This window comes from Leucopleurus acutus (genome assembly GCF_964270905.1).
Source record: "Leucopleurus acutus genome assembly, chromosome: 10".
NCBI lineage: Eukaryota > Metazoa > Chordata > Mammalia > Artiodactyla > Delphinidae > Leucopleurus > Leucopleurus acutus.
In genome coordinates this window covers 85,626,911-85,650,823 of record NC_139153.1, presented here as the reverse complement: position 1 = coordinate 85,650,823, position 23,913 = coordinate 85,626,911, and the positions used below count along the sequence as shown (strand labels likewise).

The 23,913-nt window shown below is 44.0% G+C and overlaps 1 protein-coding gene across 4 annotated transcripts in view; it reads right to left on the bottom strand.

Annotated features, from left to right (window-relative positions):
* Positions 1 to 23,913, bottom strand: part of RIPOR2 (RHO family interacting cell polarization regulator 2) — a 211,242-nt gene that overhangs the window by 6,639 nt on the left and 180,690 nt on the right. For 2 of the 4 annotated variants that reach the window (XM_082848028.1, XM_082848029.1), the window contains exons 12-20: positions 23,765 to 23,894; positions 18,240 to 18,917; positions 14,888 to 15,072; positions 12,231 to 12,399; positions 8,852 to 8,987; positions 7,434 to 7,595; positions 6,329 to 6,487; positions 3,388 to 3,590; positions 2,027 to 2,110 (exon numbers count right to left, since the gene is read on the bottom strand). In XM_082848028.1, coding sequence (XP_082704154.1) covers positions 2,027 to 2,110; positions 3,388 to 3,590; positions 6,329 to 6,487; positions 7,434 to 7,595; positions 8,852 to 8,987; positions 12,231 to 12,399; positions 14,888 to 15,072; positions 18,240 to 18,917; positions 23,765 to 23,894 — 1,906 coding nt within the window. Of the gene's footprint in view, positions 1 to 2,026; positions 2,111 to 3,387; positions 3,591 to 6,328; positions 6,488 to 7,433; positions 7,596 to 8,851; positions 8,988 to 12,230; positions 12,400 to 14,887; positions 15,073 to 15,129; positions 16,478 to 18,239; positions 18,918 to 23,764; positions 23,895 to 23,913 lie in introns of those variants that run through there. The other 2 variants (XM_082848030.1, XM_082848031.1) reach the window with 1 other exon arrangement.

The following is a 23,913-nucleotide window of genomic DNA, read 5'->3' as shown; positions in this document are numbered from 1 at the left end:
ACTCATAAAGGGAGAAGAGGGCCCAGCAGGTGTCTCTACAAACACCAGTATTGAAGGCAGGTAGCCGAGAGAGCCTGCTATGAAATAAAATGCTCTTCCTGTCATTTTGAGGAGTCGATATTGGGTAACAAATTACAGTTTTCTTTTCTGGAAGAAAGGTAGGCTTATGAAATGGTAGCTGCATGGGTAGACTATGGGTATTTTACCCAGTAAGACAGACGGGGAACCTAAAATTGGAGGGCCACTGGATTTGAGGACCTTGACCTCTCAAGCTTGTTTTCATTTTGATAATAGGAAAGAAAAATGTCAGCTGTTTGCCATCATTAATTAAAAAATTTTTTTTTCCCTGACAAGTTAACAAGAGTTGATTGGTTGAGTCTGCACTGTTTTTCATATCATGCTGCATGGAGCCCCTTTCAGGAGCTGGGGGGCTGCAGATGGTTTAGAAAGAGGTCTTTTAGTCAGCACAAAGGATCCTATCCTCTAGGAGAAAAAGGTAAAGGAGAGGAATTGGTGCTCCCAGACTCTGGATAAGCTAGACTTTAAAACTGTAGCTTTTAAAAATTATTTATTTATTTATTTATTTATGGCTGCGTTGGGTCTTTGTTACTGTGCACGGGCTTTCTCTGGTTGCGGTGAGCGGGGGCTGCTCTTCGTTGAGGTGCGTGGGCTTCTCATTGTGGTGGTTTCTCTTGTTGAGGTGCATGGGCTCTAGGTGCGTGGGCTCAGTAGTTGTGGCACGTGGGCTCAGTAGTTGTGGCGCACAGGCTTAGTTGCTCTGCGGCATGTGGGATCCTCCCGGACGAGGGCTTGAACCCGTGTCCCCTGGATTGGCAGGCCGATTCTTAACCACTGGGCCACCAGGGAAGTCCTAAAACTGTAGCTTTTATGGTAAGCTTCACAGCATGTAAATCCACAAAAACTGGTGCAGATCACTTATCCTCATGTCTTAATTTATGTTAACCCTATATCAGAGCTATCATCACCGACCTGTCACTGTATATCAGGAGAGCGCCCAAATACACAGCAACCACTGTGTGCTTTTTTTGGCCACCTCAAGGTAATTTTTTGACCAAGTAACAAGGAAGGCAAATTTTCCCAGAGCTGTTTTTCTTCACAGGTCATTAACTTTTTCTTTTGAGGTGTTAATCCCTTCCTTCATGTTCCATCAGGCCTGCAGGTCCTTGCACCAACCCAAGAGTTCAGCAAATTTTAAGGTGTGGCCTTTTCATTCTTTTCTCAAGGATGATTAATCTTATATTTTGTGATTAAGGTCGGTCAAACATTAAATCTTGACTACTGAAAGGCAAGCTCTTTAATGTTGGCAATTCTCAGCCCTTTTTCCATTTACACCTCCCTCTGACACAATTAAGATTGATGAGCTGCTGAGTAAAAAAGAGTTCTCCAGGAAGGATTTGGGAGTTTATTGGCACACTGGATTTTAATACTTCTTTGCCAATTTTATTTGTTCCTGCTATTTTTTTGTACACAAGAAAAACTGATGAAATCAGCATGTCATCTCTTTTTTGGGATGGAAGATACTTTTCTAACAGGCAAACTGATTCCTGTGGGCTATTGAGAAATGGAATTGTTTTCTGAAACGTATCCACTTTAACAAAACTAAGTTACATTTAGGTACTAAATTTGGGGTTGGTAGATGCAAACTATTACATTTAGAATGGATAAACAACAAGGTCCTACTGTATAGCCCAGGGAACTATATCCAATCTCCTGGGATAAACCATAATGGAAAAGAATATTTTAAAAAGAATGTATATGTGTATAAAACTGAGTCACTTTGCTGTACAGCAGAGATTGACACAACATTGTAAATCAACTCTACTTCAGTTAAAGAAAAAGACAAAAAGGACTCGCGAACTAATATACAGTGTAAAGGAGAGGAGAAATGCTGCTAAAGCAGGTACTTCCAAATACAGCAAGAAGGCTGTTCTATGCACCTGGCTTAGTCTCAAAGCCAAAGTCAGCTCAAAGCTGACCTGCCAGGGGCTCTGAGGCTGAACCTTACCTTCAGGCTTTTCAGGGCCAGGCAAGCTCCCTTCTGGAGCCAGAGGTCAGTCTTTGTTAGGGCTTCACAGTAATAGAGCAGGGCCTGAAAAAGAAGAAAGGACGCTGTGAAGACACTTTGATTTGTTTGTAGTTTTAGGTGTATGTATCATTTTTACTCCCTGAGATAAGCTACAGATAAAACAAGACATTTTGCACTACCTTCAGAACAACAACAAAAAAATCCATTAAAATTCATGTTTATTAAAAGAGCTGTCTCTTTACTCAATTCATCATGCCTTCTATTCTATGACTGGAATCACATAATACATGGCCTCTCGTGTCTTGCTCTTTCAGTGGGGGTGATGGCATTCGGCCCACAGAAGAGAGTTTTGAGCAAATTCTACCAAAAGATCAGAACTTTGTAGGAAAGAACAATATGAAGTTCATGCTCTTGGGCCAAAATGGCATTAGAATGGAATATCTTCCTGTGAGTACATGTCACCACAGGCTAGCTTATGTAATGCCTTAGAAAAGTTAAGCAAACTATTCTCAGAGTTCAACATCGACCTCCCCAAGGACAAGAAGGACCAAGTTTGATTTTCTTGAGCTGATCTGAAGGTTGACATGAATTGATTTTTAGAATGACTGTTCAAGTTGTAAAGGTCTCCCAGAGGACCAAGGCCCTTGCCTGTACTGGGTCCCAATGTGCTTGAATTGCAGATGTTTATTATACCTGGATGACTGTTGAATTAAAGCCGAGAGAGGTAAACTGTCTCTTCCCTAGCATCAGGAGTGATGGCTTTTCAAATTAAAAATATTCTAGCTGTTTGACCCAGTAATTTGATGACTTAACCCCAAACTACTCATGAGAAATGCATGTGCGTGAACATACATAGGTATGTTCATCATAATATTTTTCAGAGTTGGAAACTACACAAATGCTCATCAATATGAATAAGAAAATAATGGGTTATTCATATACTGAGATGCCATTTATCCATCAAATAGAATGAAGTAGATCGATACGTTCTGCCATGGAAAGAAAATAACCACGATATATTACATTTAAAAAATCAGTTGCACAACAGAATAGTGTGATCTCGTTTAAGAAAAAAATAATTATCCATGTTAGCATGGATAAAATAGAAAAAATCTGAAGGAATGTACACTAAATTATTAACAGTTTTCTCTGGGGGCTGGACCTACAGGTACTTAACTATTTTCAGTATATTTTTGTAGTTTAAATAATTTTACAGAATATATATTATTAATAAGTGAAAGAAAATTATTTTTATAAAGGAAAAGATGACAAACTATTAATAGTAAATGGCATAAAGTTAAACAAGCTTCTGCCTCGATGCCCATCATTTCATGCCCTACCTTTTCCCTGAAATGCTCGTTTCTGGAGGCTGCTGCCAAGTAAAGCATCACAGCTTCACTAACTCCACTGTCATCCCCAGTTAAGAGCAGAGCCAGAGTCCTGAGTATTTCCTGCTGGGCCAGGAGGCTGCTGGGTGCAAGGTCACTCATGACCTGTAGCAGTTTTTCATCTCTCAGTGACTGCAGAGTCTGAACCATGGAAACTGGAGAGTGAGAAGAAAACAGAGGTCACCTTCTGACAGTAAAGGAACATGTTCATTAAAAATATAAATAAGACTCAAGGATGTACATAATAACAGACCCAAGGATATATGAAAATTAGCATATTAGAAAGGCGATGTTTCCAATTAGTGAGAAAAGGACAGATTATTCAAATAGCTATATCAAGGCAAATGAATCATATGAGAAAAAAGTAAAAGTGGATTTCTACCTCATAATGGCTACTATAATAACTTAGAGATGAATTAAACAGTCACACGTAAAAACAACAGTGAAGAAAATACAAGTAAACAGTTTCTACAGTGTTCTTTTTTTACTGTCTTTTATTTTTAAAGTCTTCATTGAATTTGTTACAATATTGCTTCTGTTTTATGCTTTGGTTTTTTGGCTGTGAGGCATGTGGGATCTCAGCTCCCCAACCAGGGATCGAACCCGTACCCCCTGCACTGGAAGGTGAAGTCTTAACCACTGGACCATCAGGGAAGTCCCCAGCCCCCTGTATTTCAGTCATACTTGCCTGGCAAAACCCTGACCCTGAGTGACCCCTTACTCAGCCTTCTCTCTGTCTGCACTCAGGAAACTGGACCCTGATGGAAAAATCCAGTTGGTTGGAATATGGGGACAATATGATAAAAAATAGGATTCTGAGTTCCATTTGGACAAATTGACCATGCTCTATGTACTCTAATCCTTAACTAGATATCCAGCATGGGCATCCATTAGCCACAAAAGCATTAGGATAAGAGTGTATCTGGTCCGTGCAGATGGGAAAATATAACAAAATTCACATTCCATTGATAGAGCCACATCCTCTACACATGAACAAATTTGTGAATGATTAAGATTTCTTTGCTTTAATTTCCCATTTCTCCTGTTGTGGTTGTTCTGGTAACTTCACTGTTTTATAAATAAACACTCTAGTAAAAAGTCTCCAGATAAGATTATGTATAACAGCTAAATAAGTAACAGGAAACAACCTAAACATTCAACAATAATCAAATATATTAGTATGCATCTAAATGCAGGGACATTATAAAACTAAAAAATGTTTCAAAGAATTAATAACATGGGATATAATGTCAAATTAAAAAACCAGGATATAATATTCTATAATGAGTAATCACAATTTTGAAATTTAAAACCAGCGTACAATCAACTGAAAAACACGTTATATTTTAAAAATAGGAGAATAGGTGACTTGAATCTCTTCCTTCATACTTCTCCATGTTTTCTAAAATTTTTTTTTTTTTTTTTTTTTTGTATAATGAACGGCTTTTCTTTGTATAAAGAAAGGGGAAAAAAGATAAGTAAAGGCTTAGAGTTCTTCCCATGGTCATTCTCCAGGGCTGTGTAACAGGAGGAAGGGGATGCGGTTTTAGGACCCCAGGGTCTCACTTTGTTATGCTCTTCATTTCTTTTTTTGTTTGTTTGTTTGTTTGTTTATTTGTTTGTGGTACAGAGGCCTCTCACCGCTGCGGCCCCTCCCGCCGCGGAGCACAGGCTCCGGACGCGCAGGCTCAGCGGCCACGGCTCACGGGCCCAGCTGCTCCGCGGCATGAGGGATCTTCCTGGACCGCGGCACGAATCCGTGTCCCCTGCATTGGCAGGCGGACTCTCAACCAGTGCGCCACCAGGGAAGCCCTATGCTCTTCATTTCTTGATTCTAAATTTGTCACAATCTAAATCGATTTTCTAAAAAAAAAAAAAATCAATTTTCTAAGTAAATTTCTATATTATTCAGTTTCCATCAGAGGCGTCTCCTGCCCAGGCTTGCCCTCTCTGGCACTCTGGACTAGCATGGCTATTCGGGGCTGGGGAGCGGGACCTAAGCACAGACTCCCGTGCTCAGGCTGGAGTGGCCCTGGGTGGAGGAAGATTTTCTTCTTCTCCCTGTGATGCCAATCACCGTGCTGAACATGGTGCCGCAGGGTTTAATGTTCTAGAAAGAGAAGGGCTGAGCCTGGGTTTGGGTCAGGGTCAAAAGTGTTTCTGCCACTAGCGCTGTGCCAACCTGTCTACTCCCAAGAACACACCTCACTCCCTCCCCTCCCCACCCCCTCCATTGCCCCATTGTCAAGCGTGGGTGGAGAAACAGAGCACAAACTTGGGAACCAGAAACCAGCGCCTTACTGCCTGGCTCCACTCCCAAAGAGGTTTTCACTCACTGCAGATACTGATTTTATTTCTTATGTTCGAAGGGCCACATGAGAAGGCAATAAGGAGCTTTACTGCCCCACCCCTGCGTTGGTTGCCTGTTCTCTTCAATCCCTGGATATGAAGCCTTAGATGTGGTTTTTCATCTTCTCCTCCTTTCCCTTCCCAATCTGTCACCCCACTGGTCTTCTTCTGAACCTCACTTCTGCTTAGTATTATGAAAGCGCCACCAAAAAGGGCAACATAAAATAGCACTGCCTGCGGGCTTGATCCCACAAGTGGCAAATACATTAATGCGGGAAAGAAATGACAGCAGTCTGAAATCATTTACCAGCTTCCTGTTACTGGCACACCCCTGCTGGATGACTGGGATGTGCTTAGCAAATCCCTGGCTCGTTGCCAAGGGGCTTACTAATGTGAAAGGTCTAGAAGTCATTTAAAAGGCGAACCTTAGCCCAGCTGTTGACTTGGGGAAAAAGAAATTACCACCACTAAAAACTGTGACTAGAAAGACCAGGGATCATTCCAAACTGAGCCCCACACAGTGTGACCAAAGAACGTGTCCCACCTTGCTTGGCCAGCTGGTTCAGATAACTCTCTAGGTCACTCACACCGTGGCTCGTAAAGTAACTGTAATACTGGAAGACAGTGATGACTTCGGAGGAGAGGCTGGAGGTAAGCAAGGGCTCGGCCCGGTCCAGGATCTGGGACACCAGTGTGCGAAACACTATTTGGAAGGGGAAGATGTGGAGCAGCTTTTAAGAAACATGATCAATCATTCATTCATTCACTCATTCATCTTTCTATTGTGGTACATGACAGAATGAAGTCTGTAAAGTGAAATCAGTGTACAGCCGGATGATTTTTGCATGTCTATACACTTGTATAGCTTGTCATCTGGATCAAGATACAGAACACTGCTAGGACTCCATTAGGTTTTCTTGTGCCCCTTTCCAGTCTATAGTTACCCACCTATCCCCACCATGGGCAACTAATAATCGAACTTCTATCAATATATTAACTTTATCTGTTCTTGAACTTCATATAAATGGAACTATATAGTATGGACTTTTTGTATCTAGCTCCTTTTGCTCAAAAAATATCTGTGAGAGTCATCCAAATTGTTGCTTGTAGCAGTAATTTATTCTTTTTGAAAACTGCTATGTAATACCCTATTGCATGACTACATTACAATGTATCCAAGTTCTTGTGGATGGGCATTTGACTTGTTTCTAATTTCTGGCTCTTGTGAATAAAGCTGCTATTAAAAAATGAGCATAAGCATGTATTTCTCTTGACACATTTAGGAGTGGAATTGCTGGATCACAGGGTAGGAGTATACATATTTAGTTTTCATAGACACTGCCGAACAGTTTTTCCCAAGTGGTTATACCATTTGACACTCCTGTATTGCTGACATTTTAATGAAAAAAGGATACGTACTTCAATAGCAACACAGACATATAGTCCTTTTCAAAGTCACTGCTGATATTCAGAATGAAAACATGTTCAGTGCCTTTCTTTTCTTCAATTTTACTAAGTAGATGATGTTTTCTCTGGAGGGTAAGCCCTTTCTCAGGGCTAGCTGTGGGGAAAGTGTTGAGGGAACCTCTCTAGCGCTCACTCTCAAAACAAACAACAGAAATGTTTCCCTTGCCCCTGCTGCCCTGTACCTGGGTCTGCAAGTCCAGGATAGTCTCTGTTGACAGTTCTGGCAAAGCTGGCTTCTAGCTGCTTAATCACTCTGTCCGCTGAGCTGTGGTAGACCCCAGCCGGGCTGCAGCACTTGGTCCAGAACGACAGCAAAGACAGCTTTTTGTGAAATTCCGGTATGGCTGGAATAGAAGAGCAACACCCCATCCCATGATACATGTTTTGAATGAAATAGATGAAGAGATGGACCTGGGTCAGCATGGGGAAGGCATCACCAAGGGCCTTCCTTTTTTTTTTAAAGACTGTTTTTTAATCAGAACTACAGGATTCCTCTGTCGTTGGCAGGTGTCCCGAGGGCAAAGAGGTTGAGATGAGGATCTCATCCAGCCTGGGCAGCAAAGGAAATGCAGCAAAAGCAAAGCTGTTTGCTTTAGGTGATAGAAAACAGCAGGTCTACCCTTGGGAGAAGGTCCAATCATCTCATCTCCTATAACTTAACAGCAAAAAACGTACAGGATCAGAGACTCAAACCTCAGGAGACTTTTCTGCAGGGGGTGCACAGAGCAGAGGATGACTGAAGGAGTTTTTTCACCCTGCCCAGGCGGCTCTCTGACTGAAATGATTGAAGAGCCATATGCCACGGTCAGCATTTCACTCATGTGGCTGTGATCATGCAGAGGGGCCTGGGGGAGGAACGGACAGGAGTCTGAATGTCCTGCCCCTTTTCACATCTCTCAGAGACCTGCCAAGGTCACCTGCTCCTGGGAGGACCGGAAGCAGGAGGCAGAAATGTATAGAAAGAGCCTACAAGGTGTTTTAAGCTTAATCGGAGATAATCCAGGAGATCCCAGTTTTCCACTATTTCCACAGACTATCTGATGTGAAAAACGATACAGATTCTTGCCTTTAGGAAACAGCCCTGTAGCCAGACCACACAGATTCAAAGGCATCTTTCCTGGGTCAAGTTCTCTACCTAAAGCTCTCTGAACCAGGGACGCTCCTGAAGGCCTTCGACTTCTCGTTCTTCTACCTTTCCCAATAGGGTTTGAGAGCACCTTGCCTTGACAGTCAACCACTATGGGAGCTGTCTCAGCCAGCTCTGTGGTGCAAGCACAATCCTGATTACCTGTCCCAAATGGAACCACACCAGGAGAACAAGTCTGTGAAACCACCTGGGAGGTGGATGCTGGTTCTGTGCATACACTAGCGTCTGCCTTCTGGGGGTGGACGCCCCGCTAGAAAAAGCTAGGCGTCTGCTGCTTTGACTCCGAAGGCTGAAGCATGGTGTTAATTATGACCACACTCGTGTGGAGACCTTCCTCTACAGCCCAAGAGCGCTTCTCTGCCATCCTAACAAAGCCATGAATAGATGCAGGCAGGGGAGGGGGCTCGTGGGGTCATCATTCACAAGAATGGCAGCGTAACTGCAGGTGCTCACCTTCGATGACAGAACTGATGCTTCCTATGTTCTCATCACTGACGGCCGAGAGCTTCTCCATCACTTGGATTTGCCTAGAAAGCTTCTCTAAGAGGTTTCTGGCCACAAATGGGGTTTTGCTTGAGAAAACAATTTGCTGATAAAACAAACAAAACCACTGTGTCAATTACGTTGTTGTCAACAGAGCTTTCCCCACTCAACCTTGTCCTTCTGAATGAAGTGGGGATTTTTTTTTTTTTTGCGGTACGCGGGCCTCTCACTGTTGTGGCCTCTCCCGTTGCGAGCACAGGCTCCGGACGCGCAGGCTCAGCAGCCATGGCTCATGGGCCCAGCCGCTCCGCAGCATGTGGGATCTTCCCGGACTGGGGCACGAACCCGTGTCCCTTGCATCGGCAGTCGGATTCTCAACCACTGCGCCACCAGGGAAGCCCATGTGGGGATGTTAAACTCATACACATTTCTCTTCCAGTTTGAAAATGTTCCTCATTCCAGGCCGGTTACAACATCTGCTGAAATCAGACATGTTTTTGTTGCTTTCAACTTTTTTCATGCCTGTGTAAATTCCTAAATTTTCTCAGTAGTAGGGTTGCAAGGTTATTATAAAGTTACCTTTCTTGTATGTACTGTCAATCTAAAACTCCTCTCTGAAACTTGAAGGGCATATTTAGGTTGCCCTCCGGTATGGAAACAGAAAAAAGATTTTTTTTTTACAAGCGTAGTAATTTTTCACAGCCTGATTTATTTCCTTGTCTTCAAGCTGAAAATTAAGAGTGTGCTGTAGAATAATCCTAATTACAATCAAAGCTATCTCACTATAGTTAACAAGTTCTTACTATGTACCAGGCACTGGTCTGAGCCTTATACATGTATTAGTTTGTGTTATTTTGCACAACAATCCAATGAGGTGGGAACTTTCGATTTTCCATTTTACTGATGAGGAAACTGAGGTACAGAGAGGTCAAGTAACGTGCTCAAGGGCACATAAATAGCAAGTGATTTCACTTGTGTGCAGATCACAAGAATAAGGAAGGGCTTGAGAGGGGAAAGGACAGAAGTCAGTCGCTGCCTGAAGGTTCTAGTCCTTTCTGTGTCTCTCAGAAACCTGTCCCCTTCACTTGGTAGGCATGGCTGCAGGACGCAGACCTGTACCACCATTCTGTATGGTCTAAAGCATTTGGACTCTAAGGCAAAGAGAATTTTTCAAATTCAAAAGTCAAGTGCAGCAATTATGTACTAATGCCTTTTATGTAAATAAATACAGTAGAAAATAACTGCATTATTTTAAACATAATTATAGCTATTATGATTTTTATGGACTGCCCATTTTTATCTCTTTGCAATTATATACCAAATGAATAAGTAAACTCACTGATTCAGGAGAGGGTGTGAATTAGAAATCAAGCTTCTAACCCTTACTCTTTTATTCTATATCTTTATGTCTACCTCTTTTATTTTTCTTTTGTTTTTCTTTCTTTATTTATTTTTATTGGGGTATAGTTGTTTTACAATGTTGTGTTTGTTTCTACTGTACAGTGGAGTTCCCTGTGCTATATAGCAGGTTCGCATTAGTTATCTATTTTATACATGTTAGTGTATATATGTCATTCCCAATCTCCTAATTCATCCCACCCCTCCTTTCCCCACTTGGTGTCCATACGTTTGTTCTCTACATCTATGTCTCTAGTTCTGCCTTGCAAACCGGTTCATCTGTACCATTTTTCTGGATTCCACATGTAGGCGTTAATATACGGTATTTACTTTTCTCTTTCTGACTTACTTCACTCTGTATGACCATCTCTAGGTCCATCCACGTTTCTACAAATTCTTTTCCTTTTTTTAGATTTTAAAGATCTAATTGGCTTTACTAAACGATTCATGGATTGGGCAGTATCTCATGTACCATGTAGAGAGGAACTTCCCTCTTGTATTTCTAGTGTTGATTTTCTCCACAGAAGAGTTGAAGTGTTATAACCAAGGCCTTATTATCGAGAGAAACACTGCACTGACTACTGCATGCCAATTATTCTTTGACAGAAAACATCCATCCCTTCATGGAAGAGAATTCTCCCATGCCTCACAAAGTAATGACTTGACGTCTAAAAGGTGAACGGGGAGTTTGCTCAGCACAGTCTCGGCCTCACCAAGGACAAAGAGCCGTGAAAACCATCTCATTCCAGTGCTTGGTGAATAGAGGACAGCTATAAGTCAACGACAATCCTTGTCCATTTTGGTCAGAAAAAAAAAAAAATTGCACCTTCTGCTAGATTGGTTGTCAGCACCTGGCTTGTAAATTCAACGCTCAGCAGAAGAGATCTGCTGGGGTGTTGGCCAACCTAGTGCAAGAGTCATAACTGCCAACCAGTTTCCCAGAGCACGTGAGGTGTCTGAGGCTGCTTCGAGGGTCTACATTCGTGGAGGAGAAGCAGATTCTTCTACATCTCATCACAAGTGTGTTACTAAAAAAGCAACATTAACCCACTCCTGGCCTCCCTGGGGTCCTTCCTCCTCACCCTGCCTCTGGTCTCCCAGTTGGCCATGTGCTCTTAAAAGCACGATTCCTCCTCTTCTGGCCTGGCCCACCCCCCGGAAACCATTATACATTTGCTTTCACATTCTTTTCCTGTTCCCCACACATCCAAGCAAGTGGGAGAAGAACAAGATTGGGAGAAGACAAGCCACCAGGTGAGGAGGGAGCATTCAAGTACCGATAGCTGCTTGGGGAAAATGCTTTGTTCGAGACAGCAGAAACTCTCCCTGCAACAAAAGAATGGCAGAATAGTTGCTCTGCTGTGGCAAAATCTTAAGTGATAAACAGCCTGAAATGAGAAGAAAAGTGAGCCCCAGGGTGTCGCAGAATGAAAGCGAACTGGTGAGGAGGATAATACCTGTAAAATGTTCTTTCTTGCTGCTAATAAGTACTTATTCAAGATCTGGGAAACTGTGGTTATGTTCTGGAGCATTTTGCCTTTAGCTGTCCAGGTGGTAGAAAACTAGCTCGTGTGATAGGTTCATATTAACATATGTTCAATAATACTGGCTTTCAAAGTCCATTTGTAGATGGCGGAATGCAAATTCCTTATCTAAAAAAAAAATCACACTACTCTCACCTACTATCAAATGATTTGAAAGCAAGAGCACACTATATGTCACCTACTACCTGTTAAAGTCTGGAGATCTAGGTTTTAAGATAGAAAACTCAGGGTTGAGGGAGCATGGCCATGCCTTTCAGAGTTTCTGAGTTGGGTCAAATCAAAGCAGGATGGCTCTCTTATTCCTGAGTTCTCATTTTCCTGGGAAAACTCAAAAAAGCAAGCACACATCCATTCTTGGTACATCAAAAACCTGGGCTCTAAAAACCCAGTGCCGTCACCAGTCCTACCTGGACGAGTTGGGTGCAGTACTGGAGGTGCCTGATGATGCTGAGGTCCAGGCTTTCATTTCCCGTGGTCAGTGGGAGAGGGCTTCCTGCCACACTAGTCCCGACTCCCGTGTCCTCCGTCAGGGCTTCGCTGAGGTGCCCCCTGGCTTCCGGGTGTACTGATCTGTAACTGTTGAAGCAGGAAGGTGAGCGAAATGTTAGCTGGTTCTTTCTGCATGGAAATCACAGGTCAACTCAATCACAGCACCCACTGAAAAGAGTCTTGCGCTCGCCTATCTTGAAAAATAGAGATACCTTTCAAAAACTATTTTATAACTAAGCCTGGTCACCGATTTGCCTAATATTAAAAAGATCCTGCAGACAGACTGTTTCCAGAGTTCTCCGTTTGCTTCTCAAGCACAACTAACCATCTGTACAGTTGGCTCACCAAGAAGGCTTTTGAAATGTGCCCTCGTTTCGCGGCACTTTCCTGCTCTGTTGACGGAGTGGTTTGCCAGATTTTCTGGGATTAAACTGTCCTGTGAACCTGTGGCTTCCCAAGAGCAATACCATTAAGAAATAATCAGTCAAGGCTTTTTCCTGGCCTTAAATCAATTGTGACTTGAAGAAAAGGAGAAAGGAAAGCTGTTAGGAAGAAACATGATGTTCTACTCCAGACAAAAGCTAAAAGGGGCATTTGTATCGCTTAGTTCTGCCTCGCGGGCTTTGCGTAAAGCCCACCGTTGAACTGTCTAAAGTTGTATCATGCTGGGCACTTACATTTAAAAAGAAATCTGTTGCACCTATTATTTAATTTTATTCTTAATATGAATCTGTGCAGGAGGGCGAGGGGGAGGGAAGAGTCTCATTTCACGTATGGAAGGAATGACCAGCAGAGGTGTTAACCAGAGCGTCCTCGTTCACACAGCTAGGCGGTTTTTGGCTTCTAGTTTCATGCTCCCCAGTCTCCACAATTTAAAAAGATAATGCACCAGAGTTTAGAGGCGTTGAGTGCCTTACTCTGACTCACATTTGCCTCCAAGGGGAAAACATTCAGCTTGTGTCCTGGTAGTCAGCACATTTAAAACACACACACAATTTCCACAATTTTCCATAATACCTCTGATGACATACGGTAAGACTGATCAAATTAGACATATTTAATAGCAATGATCTGTAAAATTTACAAAGGCTATGATGTTTTTAAAATGCTTCTTGGGGCTTCCCTGGTGGCACAGTGGTTGACAGTCCGCCTGCCGATTCAGGGAACATGGGTTCGTGCCCCGGTCCGGGAAGATCCTACATGCCGCAGAGCGGCTGGGCCCGTGAGCCATGGCCACTGAGCCTGCACGTCTGGAGCCTGTGCTCCACAACGGGAGAGGCCACAACAGTAAGAGGCCCGCGTACCGACCACAAAAAAAAAAAGTTAAAATGCTTCTTACAGCAAGAAGAAAAAAAGTTTAATCTGACCTTGATCCATCATCTAATAGCTTAAGCTAACAAGTATACAGGAAGATGTTTGGTTTAAGAAGCATTTCACAAATTCAATCAAGTTAGAAAAATCTCACTGTAGAATGTAGAAGGATAATTTAAACATGACATTCATTTCATAAATTTTCTTTGCTATGCCCCCAGTTTGCTCAAAGGATAAATTCTATCTCTCACTTTTTCTTTTCCTCGTTTCACTTTAGCAGAAGAAACCCTCCAGGAACAACAAAACTCCAAAATATTAACACCACCCACAGAGAGGTTTGCGAAGGTTGAACAGCCATAGCTTGTTGTAACTTGAAAATCAGTGTATATAACACGTCAAAAGAAAAGATGGATGGAAACCCACCCTTTCCTTTGGGAAAGTGTTTGTGTCTTTTTTTTTTTTTTTTTTTTTGCAGTAATTGGTGGAGCTGAGTATGTTCACTGTGCTTACAGAATGGACCCCAGGCTCTAGCTCTAAACACATGGTTTGGTACAAGAAAGCCCAATGGAGAAAGAAGGTGACAACATTTCACCTTTATCCTCCCTTCCCACTGCTCTGTCCCATCCCCATCCTAGAGAAGGCCACATTCCAGCTGGAGGCCTGCAGATCCAGTGGCAGTTATCAGTTATCAGTCATCTCTTCTTACGCTCTAAAGAAAACATGGACCACAGGGCTTAAACCTGGCTTTGATATAGGCACTGATGAGCTTAATCTACTGCAAAGACCCAATGGCCAAAAGGAACGGAGAGATAAGGGGTGGGAAAAGCAAAGTCTAACAAAATGAAGAAATTAGAAATACGATGCAAAGCAAGGAGAACCAGGTCCAAACTGATGATCCAGTAAGAGTTCTCCAGAAACATGGTATACCTACTTAATTTGCAATTAATTACATTGGGGACAAGTTGTAGACACTGAAACCTACAAGATGTATGTGTATACACATAAATATACACACACACTCATACAAAAACCTCCCCTTCATTTATAAGGAAGAAAATCAATTTAATTTTCCTTAAACAACACCAAAAGAGGTGAATGATATTTAAAAGTTGTACTTAACAATGAAAAGGAACTGTAAGCCAATTCATGTATAGGGGGTTTTATCTTCCTGGAGATGTGTATCAGGTCCCGTCAGGTAGCTACAAAGAACTGCTGTACCAGCTACGACAGTAGAAATAGAAGCAGACGCTAACTTCAGACTTACCTATTTTTCTCAGTCTCAGTGTCTGAAAATACTGAGTCAGCACCTCCTCCAACGTTACAAACCTCATCACCATCCTCCTCCTCCTCGTCAAAATCAGAGGTGTTCAGAAAATCAAAGCTTTCTAAAGCACTTTCAACTGTAAGACTTAAACTGGAAGACCTGCTTCGGCTTACTGCTGGCTTGCACTGCAAAGGTAGAAGGTACCAAGGAGAATATCAACATATTCGGAAGCAGAAACACAACAAAGACACCCAGTGGGAGATGTGACACTTTTCTTTTTTTTCAAGCTTTTATTTTTTTTTTGTTGGCAGTAAAAAATTCATTTAAAGTCGTCTTATTAAAAGAAAGTACAACCGTGGATAAAATGACACAATATCTGGGATTTGTTCCAAAACAATCCAGAGGGAAGGAAGCAGGCAGAAGAACAGACACAAAACTGGCTGTGAATTGAGCACTGTGGAGGCTGGGGGATGGGCACATTAGGGTCCATCATCTGATTCTTTCTACTTCTGTTTGAAATTTTTTAAATAAACCATTTAAAAAATATTACAATCAGAAGGCTTTGGGAAATAGAACTGCTATACTCTCTCCGCCTCATGCTCAACCCCAAATAAAATGCAACTGGCAGACAGCTCTAAGGAGTCACAGTCAATGCCAACTACTAACCAATCTCTAATTCCAAGTGGCAACATGTTTAGTGCCCTGAGACAGGGGTGAGCTATCTAAGGCACCTGTTTTAAAGGATTCACAAAACAAATCCCAGAAATAGAAAACTACTCGAAGTCACTTAATCCACACTCCCTAGGTAAGTACACTTAAATATTAATTTTACGGGGCTTCCCTTGTGGCACAGTGGTTGAGAGTCCGCCTGCCGATGCAGGGGACGCGGGTTCGTGCCCCGGTCCGGGAAGATCCCACATGCCGCGGAGCGGCTGAGCCCGTGAGCCATGGCCGCTGAGCCTGAGCGTCCGGAGCCTGTGCTCCGCAACAGGAGAGGCCACAACAGTGAGAGGCCCGCGTACCGCACAAAAAAAAAAAAAAAAAAAAAAAAATTAATTTTACATTCACAGCATGTAAGTTTTCTTTGAGCATTGAGGAGAAAATACATGGCATGGGCATGACAAGGAGTAGCTGTGCTTCCTCTACAGCTCTTTGAAGGAACAAGTTCCATTTCTTCCCTGACTGGGCCCTGGAATTATGTGAGCAAACCCATTCTATGGTCTGGAGAATTCTACATTGCTGGATATTAAGCAGAAACATTACAGACAGGGTAATGCCAGTTGCTGTGGGCACAGAGATGGAGAGAAGTTCTTCCAAATAGTCAAGAGGATGCTGGGGGTTACTGAATGGGACAAATTCTGCAAGTAAGAAGAACGAAATGTTCTCCATCCAGTTAGGTGGCACTCCCTGCTGACTTCATTACACAAGGTCGGAAGGGCCTTGCAGGGATCTGAGTCTCTGACACTCAAGACAAAGCATATAGGAAACCGTCTTTCAGTCTTTTAAATCAGAGTTGTTTCATTCGCCCTCAGTGATCTCCGTCCAAGAGGCAGCATCATTTAGTTTCTGATCCTCAAGGTGTTTAGCATCCTAGGAATGTGAAGGAGGGAAAAAAGAGAAAGCTTTGTCCAGCGGATGCTTTGATCCTGGCTGGAGACAAAGCCACTTGCCCCAGACCTCAACTCTAATGCCGTTTTCCATCTCAGAGAGAGAGGAGGAGCCAGTCCCGACTTGACCCACTTCTAGGGTCTTCTTCCCTGAGCTAGACTGCAGAACCTGATCTTGCACAGTATGGATGTGTTTAAATACTGATCAAAATAAAGAAAGAGGCAGTTAAGGATTTTAGTAGTGGGATAGTTTTGGAACAACTGCAGATTGAAATAATACTCTGGAAAGAAACCTATAGCCACCAGGTTTTTATAAGACTAACAGATGACTTGCTTAGCGCTTCTTGGTGTACTGAGCTACTGACCAGCACCCTAGACGCCTGGAAATGGGGGCATCTAGACATCTGAGGCATTTACTTTAGGTGGATCAACTGTGTCATTTAACAACTTTTTCCCCAGTAAGCGAAAGCTGGTCAGCTGTGCTGACATGAGCTTGTTGAGGGGATAAACGATGTTTTCACTGCAGTGCTGGACCAACAGCCTCCATGCATGAGACCTGAGGAGATGCTTTTGAGTTATGTTTTACAGGAAGCAGATTCAGAATGCCCATCCCTATTGCTCGGAGGCTATACCTACAGCTGAATCAATCTGTCATGAGCATTAGAGGATGTGGCGAGTCAGAGCATGGATTATTATCTGCCCCGGGCAGACATCCCCTCCAGACCTAGGTCAGCGTGACCGAGACTGTGAGAAAAGCCTTGGGAAGGTTGTTCCAGGTGCCACGGGGAAGGCCACATCTTAAAACCGTCACGCCAAGGGATGCAACAGCCTGCTGTGGGTTGACTTGCCCCTGACACTGTATTTTCAAGCTTATTTTATAGAACACGTTCCCAAAGAACTGCTCTTTCAAGAGAAAAGATCCAAGTTCTCTTCTCTGTGGCACTATAAATCAGAGCGGCAAAGCAAAGAATACAAGACGTGGCAGTGGGATTCGGGACAAAAATTCCAGTTCTGTCTTCTTGTGCCTTGTTTTTAAAAATGTCATCTGTATGCCAAGTGGAGACAGATACATCCTGGGGTAGCATGAACGATCTCATTGCTAGGACCTCCTGCCTAAGAGGAAATCATCCCCTCACTCCTATCTTCCCATGTCTATCCTGAGCGGTCTGATTAGGAACAGGAGAGGGGAAGATAACTCTGGTGGAGTCAGGGTTCTCTGGCTTCTCGATTATTCGTGGGTGATTATCTGGGGTTCCGACTCACCAATTTGGGCCAGTTGCAGAGAAGGGAATCCTCCAGGAGGTGGTGCCCTGGGCAGCGGAGAGATGCCCATGGCTCTCACATCTGTACTGCCTAACTCTGTCTTCAACCATGGGAGGGCTTTCCTGCTTCCCTGATACTCAGAGAGGTACCCTCTCCAGGAGCATCTCAATGAGATTATGATGCCCAAAAGGCCACCATTTCACATCTGGAATCTGAATGATGAACTTAGGGACTGAGGGAATTTAGACGCTCTCCAGAGCTGTTAATTTAACTCCTAATCATTTTCCTTAAGTTGATCAGTTGTCAGGAAAATAAATATACGCTACTAGTATTAAAAATCAGTGTCATTTACGTGATGATTATCTACTGATCCTGTGATGGGGCAGGATAAAAAAAAAAAAAAGATAGGCTATTTTAAATAGAATGTTGGCTGAAGATACCTGTCTCCAGACCTAAGCCAATTTCTCTAAAAATGTACTTACTTTTAGAATGTCATCCAAGTGCATGACTTCTTGGTTCAGATCCTGAAACTCTTTATACTGCTCTTTATGTGGTTCTAATGCAAGGAAAAGCCCATTAAAGGCATCCTCTAAGCTTCCATCTAGGAAGGATCTATAGCCTTCGGACTCTCCACTGACAGAGCCCTCAAAGAGCAGCCTCTCGGTGGCCGCCGGCACCTCTGACGAGGTGAGCCTCTTGACCAGCTGCTTCGTGATGTTTCCTTCAAAAGTGTCCAGTTCCACGGGCTTGAGTTCAGAGGCCTCGTCAGACTCTTGCAGAAGGGCCTCTGCGACACCCTTCTCCAGGAATAGGCGCTCCGTCCGGGCACCCGCGGATGCTCTGCAGGCCTCGGGTTTCCCGAGCCCCTCCGTCTCTTCCTCCCTGTGGGGCCTGGGCTCTGAGCCTTCTCCCAAGGAGCTCTTGGAAGAGGCCGAGCTGGAGTCATCCAGGCCCTCGTTCTGGGAGGAGGGGCTGTCGCGGTTCAGCTCTGCGGGGGTGATGGTGATTTCTGGATTTGCCGAGCACGTGCTGGGGAGAGGGCGGCCTGGGCTGTGGGAGAGGGCGCAGTCCCCATTGGGCAGGTCACTGAAGCTGAGGGACAGTGGCATTTTCTCCCCAGCTGCCTTCCCATTTTCAAGGACGTCATCAGGTAGATTCGACTGCAGATAAAAGGCAAATCATTACGATTTTAAATACAAGGGATGCGTTTGGCATGGTTCATTTCCAGACAAAATGTAAGACAATTAAAATTTTAAAAACAGACCTTTCACGATATTAACACTGTATTGTTGATTTTGTGTGTGTGCGTGCGCGCACATGCGTGGCAAAAGAAAACAAGCTTTAAAAACTCTATTACCATTGTTGAATCTCGGTGAAAGTTCATTGCACTCTTCTCAGGTTTGACATTTTTCAAAAGAAGAGGTTGGAGGCAGGGGGGTGGTGCTTGTTTCCCAAATCCCAGGATCTCACAATATTCGGCAGCCATAGTTAAGAATAGCACCACCGTTTTTTTTGTTTTGTTTTGATTTGTGTTTTTTGTTTTTTGGCATCGATCTTAAAAGACTTTACAACATTCTTGCTATTTCACTCAAAAGATGTGATGCTTTGTTCTGCTTCAGTTCTCATAAAATTATTTTTTGAAAAACTCTACCCGCAAATCCCAAGCCCTGGAAAAAGTTTTATTAATTCAGTAACCACGCCACAAACAATTCAAGACCAGAAATACGTGCGCAGTGCTTCTATAAAAAGAGGAGAAAAAGACTGATAAACTGAACAACTATCTTCCAGGGCTGCAAAGCCCAGAGCTCCCAGGGTGTCTAGAAATCCCAAGTGCTCTGTCAGGCAGCCCCAGGCTCTGTGATCCGTGAAGCAGAACTCAGACGACAGAGGTCAGAAATATCCAGGTAACCAAGGTAATTTGTTTATGCAGGCGTTAAAGCAATTTCTAAGTCACCTTTCCTGACACAGTGGTCTTGGCGAAGTGCTAAATGTTGCTCTGTGGGAAAAGTTTTTTAGTTATTTGAGATCAACTCCTTCAAAATGAATACTCTCTCTTGGATTCCAGAATTGATTGTTTAAGTAAAGGTAAGTACCTATTTTAATTATACATAAAACAATGAGGGAACTCCCTGGCAGTCCAGTGGTTAGGACTCCGCACTTCCACTGCAGGGGGCGTGGGCTCCACGATCCCTGGTGGGGGAACTGAGATCCCACACACCGTGTGGTGCGGCCAAAAAAAAATAATAGGGCTTCCCTGGTGGCGCGGTGGTTGAGAGTCCGCCTGCCGATGCAGGGGACGTGGGTTTGCACCCCGGTCCGGGAAGATCCCACATGCTGCGGAGCGGCTGGGCCCATGAGCCATGGCCGCTGAGCCTGCGCGTCCGGAGACTGGGCTCCGCAACGGGAGAGGCCACAACAGTGAGAGGCCCGTGTACCGCAAACAAACAAACAAACAAACAAATAAATAAATAAATAAAACAATGAATGATCACGATAGTGCTGGGAATTAGCCCAGGAAACAAAAATGTTACAGCAAGTGAAATGAGGAGCAGACAGACAGAGGCTCCCCATCCTCCTCCAGCAGCGTCCATGGTCCCATCACTGCTGGATCTGGGCCACCAGCTCCCAATACATGCAGTTTCAACTCAAACTCTCCATTCTCATCTGGTTGGAAGGTTTTTTACTTTAACCACAGCATGAGTAAAAGGATGTGTCACTGGGGCACTCAAGTAACCTCTGCAGGCTCAGTTTCTTTGCCTCGAAAAGTGAGAATGTTTTCCTGGATTAGTGATTATTGAACTGTGCTCCAGAGTCCCGGTGCGGGGGGGCGGGGGGGGGGGAGAGGGGGGGAGGGAGTTCCAGGGACCGTCCTCGGGAGGGGACGGGGAGGGGGTGGGTCCCCGTGCGACTCACTATTTCCAGCCTCCTTTACTTCAGTTTCCTTCCTCCTGTATCTGCACCCCGCTTTTCCCCCCAAACACGTTTTATGCCTCCAGGACAGACAAAAAAAGAAGCTTCTGGGAAGGGATGGGGGAAGGCTGAGTCCTGCTCCCTGCACTTCCTCCGTGGGGTCCCCTGGGGATCTCACAGAAGCCCTGGGTCCTCTGAACGTTCCTGCTCAGCCTCAACTCATCTCCAGAGCACACATTCCGAGCAGCTCTGAGGGAGGCGGGAGGCGCTGGCTAAGTAAGGAGCGGGACTGGTTGTCACGATTCTTATTTAAATTCCAAACTCCTCTTCAGCCACTTCTATCAAGTCTCACATTCCCAAACCCAATTTGCATGTACTTAAGTGGCAAATATCCAGTTAGACTGAGATGCCCTGCTGAAGGGGACGTACAGCCTGCCAAGAGCGCGAGCCTATAAACGGGCACACGGGGAAGGCGTGCTGTAACTGAGGGGTGATGTAGGGATGCTGCAGGGTGGTAGGAGCCCCGGCAGGGGGCGGGGGTGGTGCTCAGGAGAGAGAGTGTCTGGAACTCAGCCCTGGAAAATGCGGAGAAGAAGGGCAGGAGGAGGAGGAAGTGCGTCCTAGAAGGAACAACAGGCTGTGGGAGCTCTTGAGAGGGAGGGTGCATTTGGAGGACAGTGATGGGGGTTGGGGTCGGCAGGGGGCAGTCCGGCAGAGAATGAAGGCTGGAGAAAGGAGAGGTGGGCCTGGAAGACTGGGCCGGAATGGAATGGCTGCTCCGAGGAGTTTGCGTTTATCCAAAAGGCTATAGGAAGCCATCACATTCTTTTCTAATCTTGCTCTTGTTTACATGATGCAATTAAAACCTCTACTAACCATCTCTACACCCTCCAGCTTGCAGCGTATGAGCATCAATATACACATGACATTGACAGTTACTGCATCAGCTCTACTCTTCTCTGGCACGTGCATATCTTTCCCATTTTCCGTGGAAACTCTAGCCTGGTCCATTTCACCTGTGTTTTTTAATCCAATGAATAAGATGCAATTATTATTATTATTTTTTGGATGGCTTATTTATTTATTTATTTTTTGGGAAGAAAAATAAAAAACGCATTTCAAGTAGTCATTTAGAAAGAAAAATAAATCTATTTTTAATTTTTATTTAAAGTATATTTTAAAATATATCTTACTAATGCAACAATCTTTTACCTCATTTGAGTATGCAGAGTGGGTACTTGAAAGTGATTTAAAAAAATCTATTTCAAACTCCTCTATAATCAGTCTCTCTACTAATTTAGGCTTGCCAGTTAGTCTAGAGCTGCACTCTTTTTTTTTTTAACATCTTTATTGGAGTATAACAATTATTATTATTATGAACCAGAAGACTTTTAACCCTTTCCTCTCTGGACATTCAAAGATTACTTTTATATGTCTGTAAACGGCAGAACATTCCAGGTATGTATGTACATATGTGTATGCGTATTCTCTTGTGACATAATGGATAACACATATAATGTAGGTTACCTATTACATTCCTGATTGCAAATTAAAGAGTTTCTTTTACTTCGATAGTATAAAACTAGCAAACAATACAATAAATTAGGGCTAAGAACCTCTTTCAATAAAAATAGTTTTGGGAAAATTGGTTTAAATCCAGTGCCAGGTTTTGAAGGCTACAACTGTAAAGATTGCTATTAGTGATACATTAGCTTAACTTGTGAACGAAAATCTTCTTTGACCTTGAGCGCAGCTGTATTTTTTTTTAAGTGACAATATTGTTACCATGGATATCTTTGCCACAGCGCAGAAAAGTCACAGCACAAAAGTGGAGATCATGAGCAGGGAAAGACAAACGGCCTCTCTCACAAAGATGCATGCATGCCCAAATTTCCCACCCACGGACAGGAGGCCTGTAACCGTTAGCCAATGAGCAAGAGACAGAAGATAAAACAAGAGCCATGCCAAAGCCCACATGCCACAAGCCCCCTACAGCAAGCACGTCACACCCAGGCGGGCCACACACACTCACATAAAACTCTAGAACGGCCTTGGGTCTCAGCCTGAGGGAGGGCAGGTCACTGAAAGAGCGGCTGCGGTGCAGCTTGGCAAAGAAAGACTCTTGCAAGGCACTCAAGACAGACAGCCTTGGCTTGTCTGGTGAAGGATGCAACCATCTCTTCAGAAGTCAAAGCAAAATGGGGGAGTTAGTGGAAAGCAGCAGGTTACCATGTTTCTGTCAGCTTTTTAGCGAGCATTTCTGATTAAAACAAGGAGGCCATTATTTACACCCACTTCTTTAAAAGTCTGATCTTAGAGAATGTGCAGAAAAGTCTACATGTGTTTACCAAGCAACAGGTTAAGTTGGGGGAGAGGAGAGGAGAGCCACAGGAGGTTTACCACCTGTGCGCAGGTGGCCACAGACATCTCGGAATGTGCTTTCCCTTAGTCACCATGTGCTTAGGGTGAACTTGAAGATGACATTACAGTCAGCCCTCCGTATCCAAGGGTTATGCATCTATGAAAAAAAAATTCCAGGGGCTTCCCTGGTGGCGCAGTGGTTGAGAGTCCGACTGCCGGTGCAGGGGATGCGGGTTCGTGCCCCGGTCTGGGAAGATCCCATATGCCGCGGAGCGGCTGGGCCCGTGAGCCATGGCCGCTGAGCCTGCGCGGCCAGAGCCTGTGCTCCGCGACGGAAGAGACCGCAGCGGTGAGAGGCCCGTGTACCGCAAAAAAAAAAAAATTCCAGACAGTTCCAAAAAAGCAAAACTTGAATTTGCCAATTTGCTGGTAGCTATTTACATAGCATTTACATTGCATTAGGTATTATAAGTAATCCAGAGATGATCTAAAGTATCCGGGAGGGTGTGCATAGGTTATGTGCAAACACTATGCCATTTAACATAAAAGGCTTGAGCATCCTAGGATTCTGGTATCAAAGGGGGGTTCTCGGAACCAATCCCTCTCGGGTATTAAGGGACGACTGTATTAGGAATTATAGAGACTCCCTAACACCGTATATTAAGCATTTCAAACCCTGGGTGCAAGCACTGCCTCAGGCTCATCATTTCTCCTCTAGAAATCACACTGAACTTACAAAGAAGGAGTGGTCTTTGAAGGTGGGCGTTTCTGGGGTGCCCTGGCTGTACATGGACATTCTTCTCTGGAGGGCGGCTGCCTTGTTCCCAGCGCCTGAGGATGGGGTCATGTCCTCCACGTCAAACGGACTGCAAAACAACAGGTCCC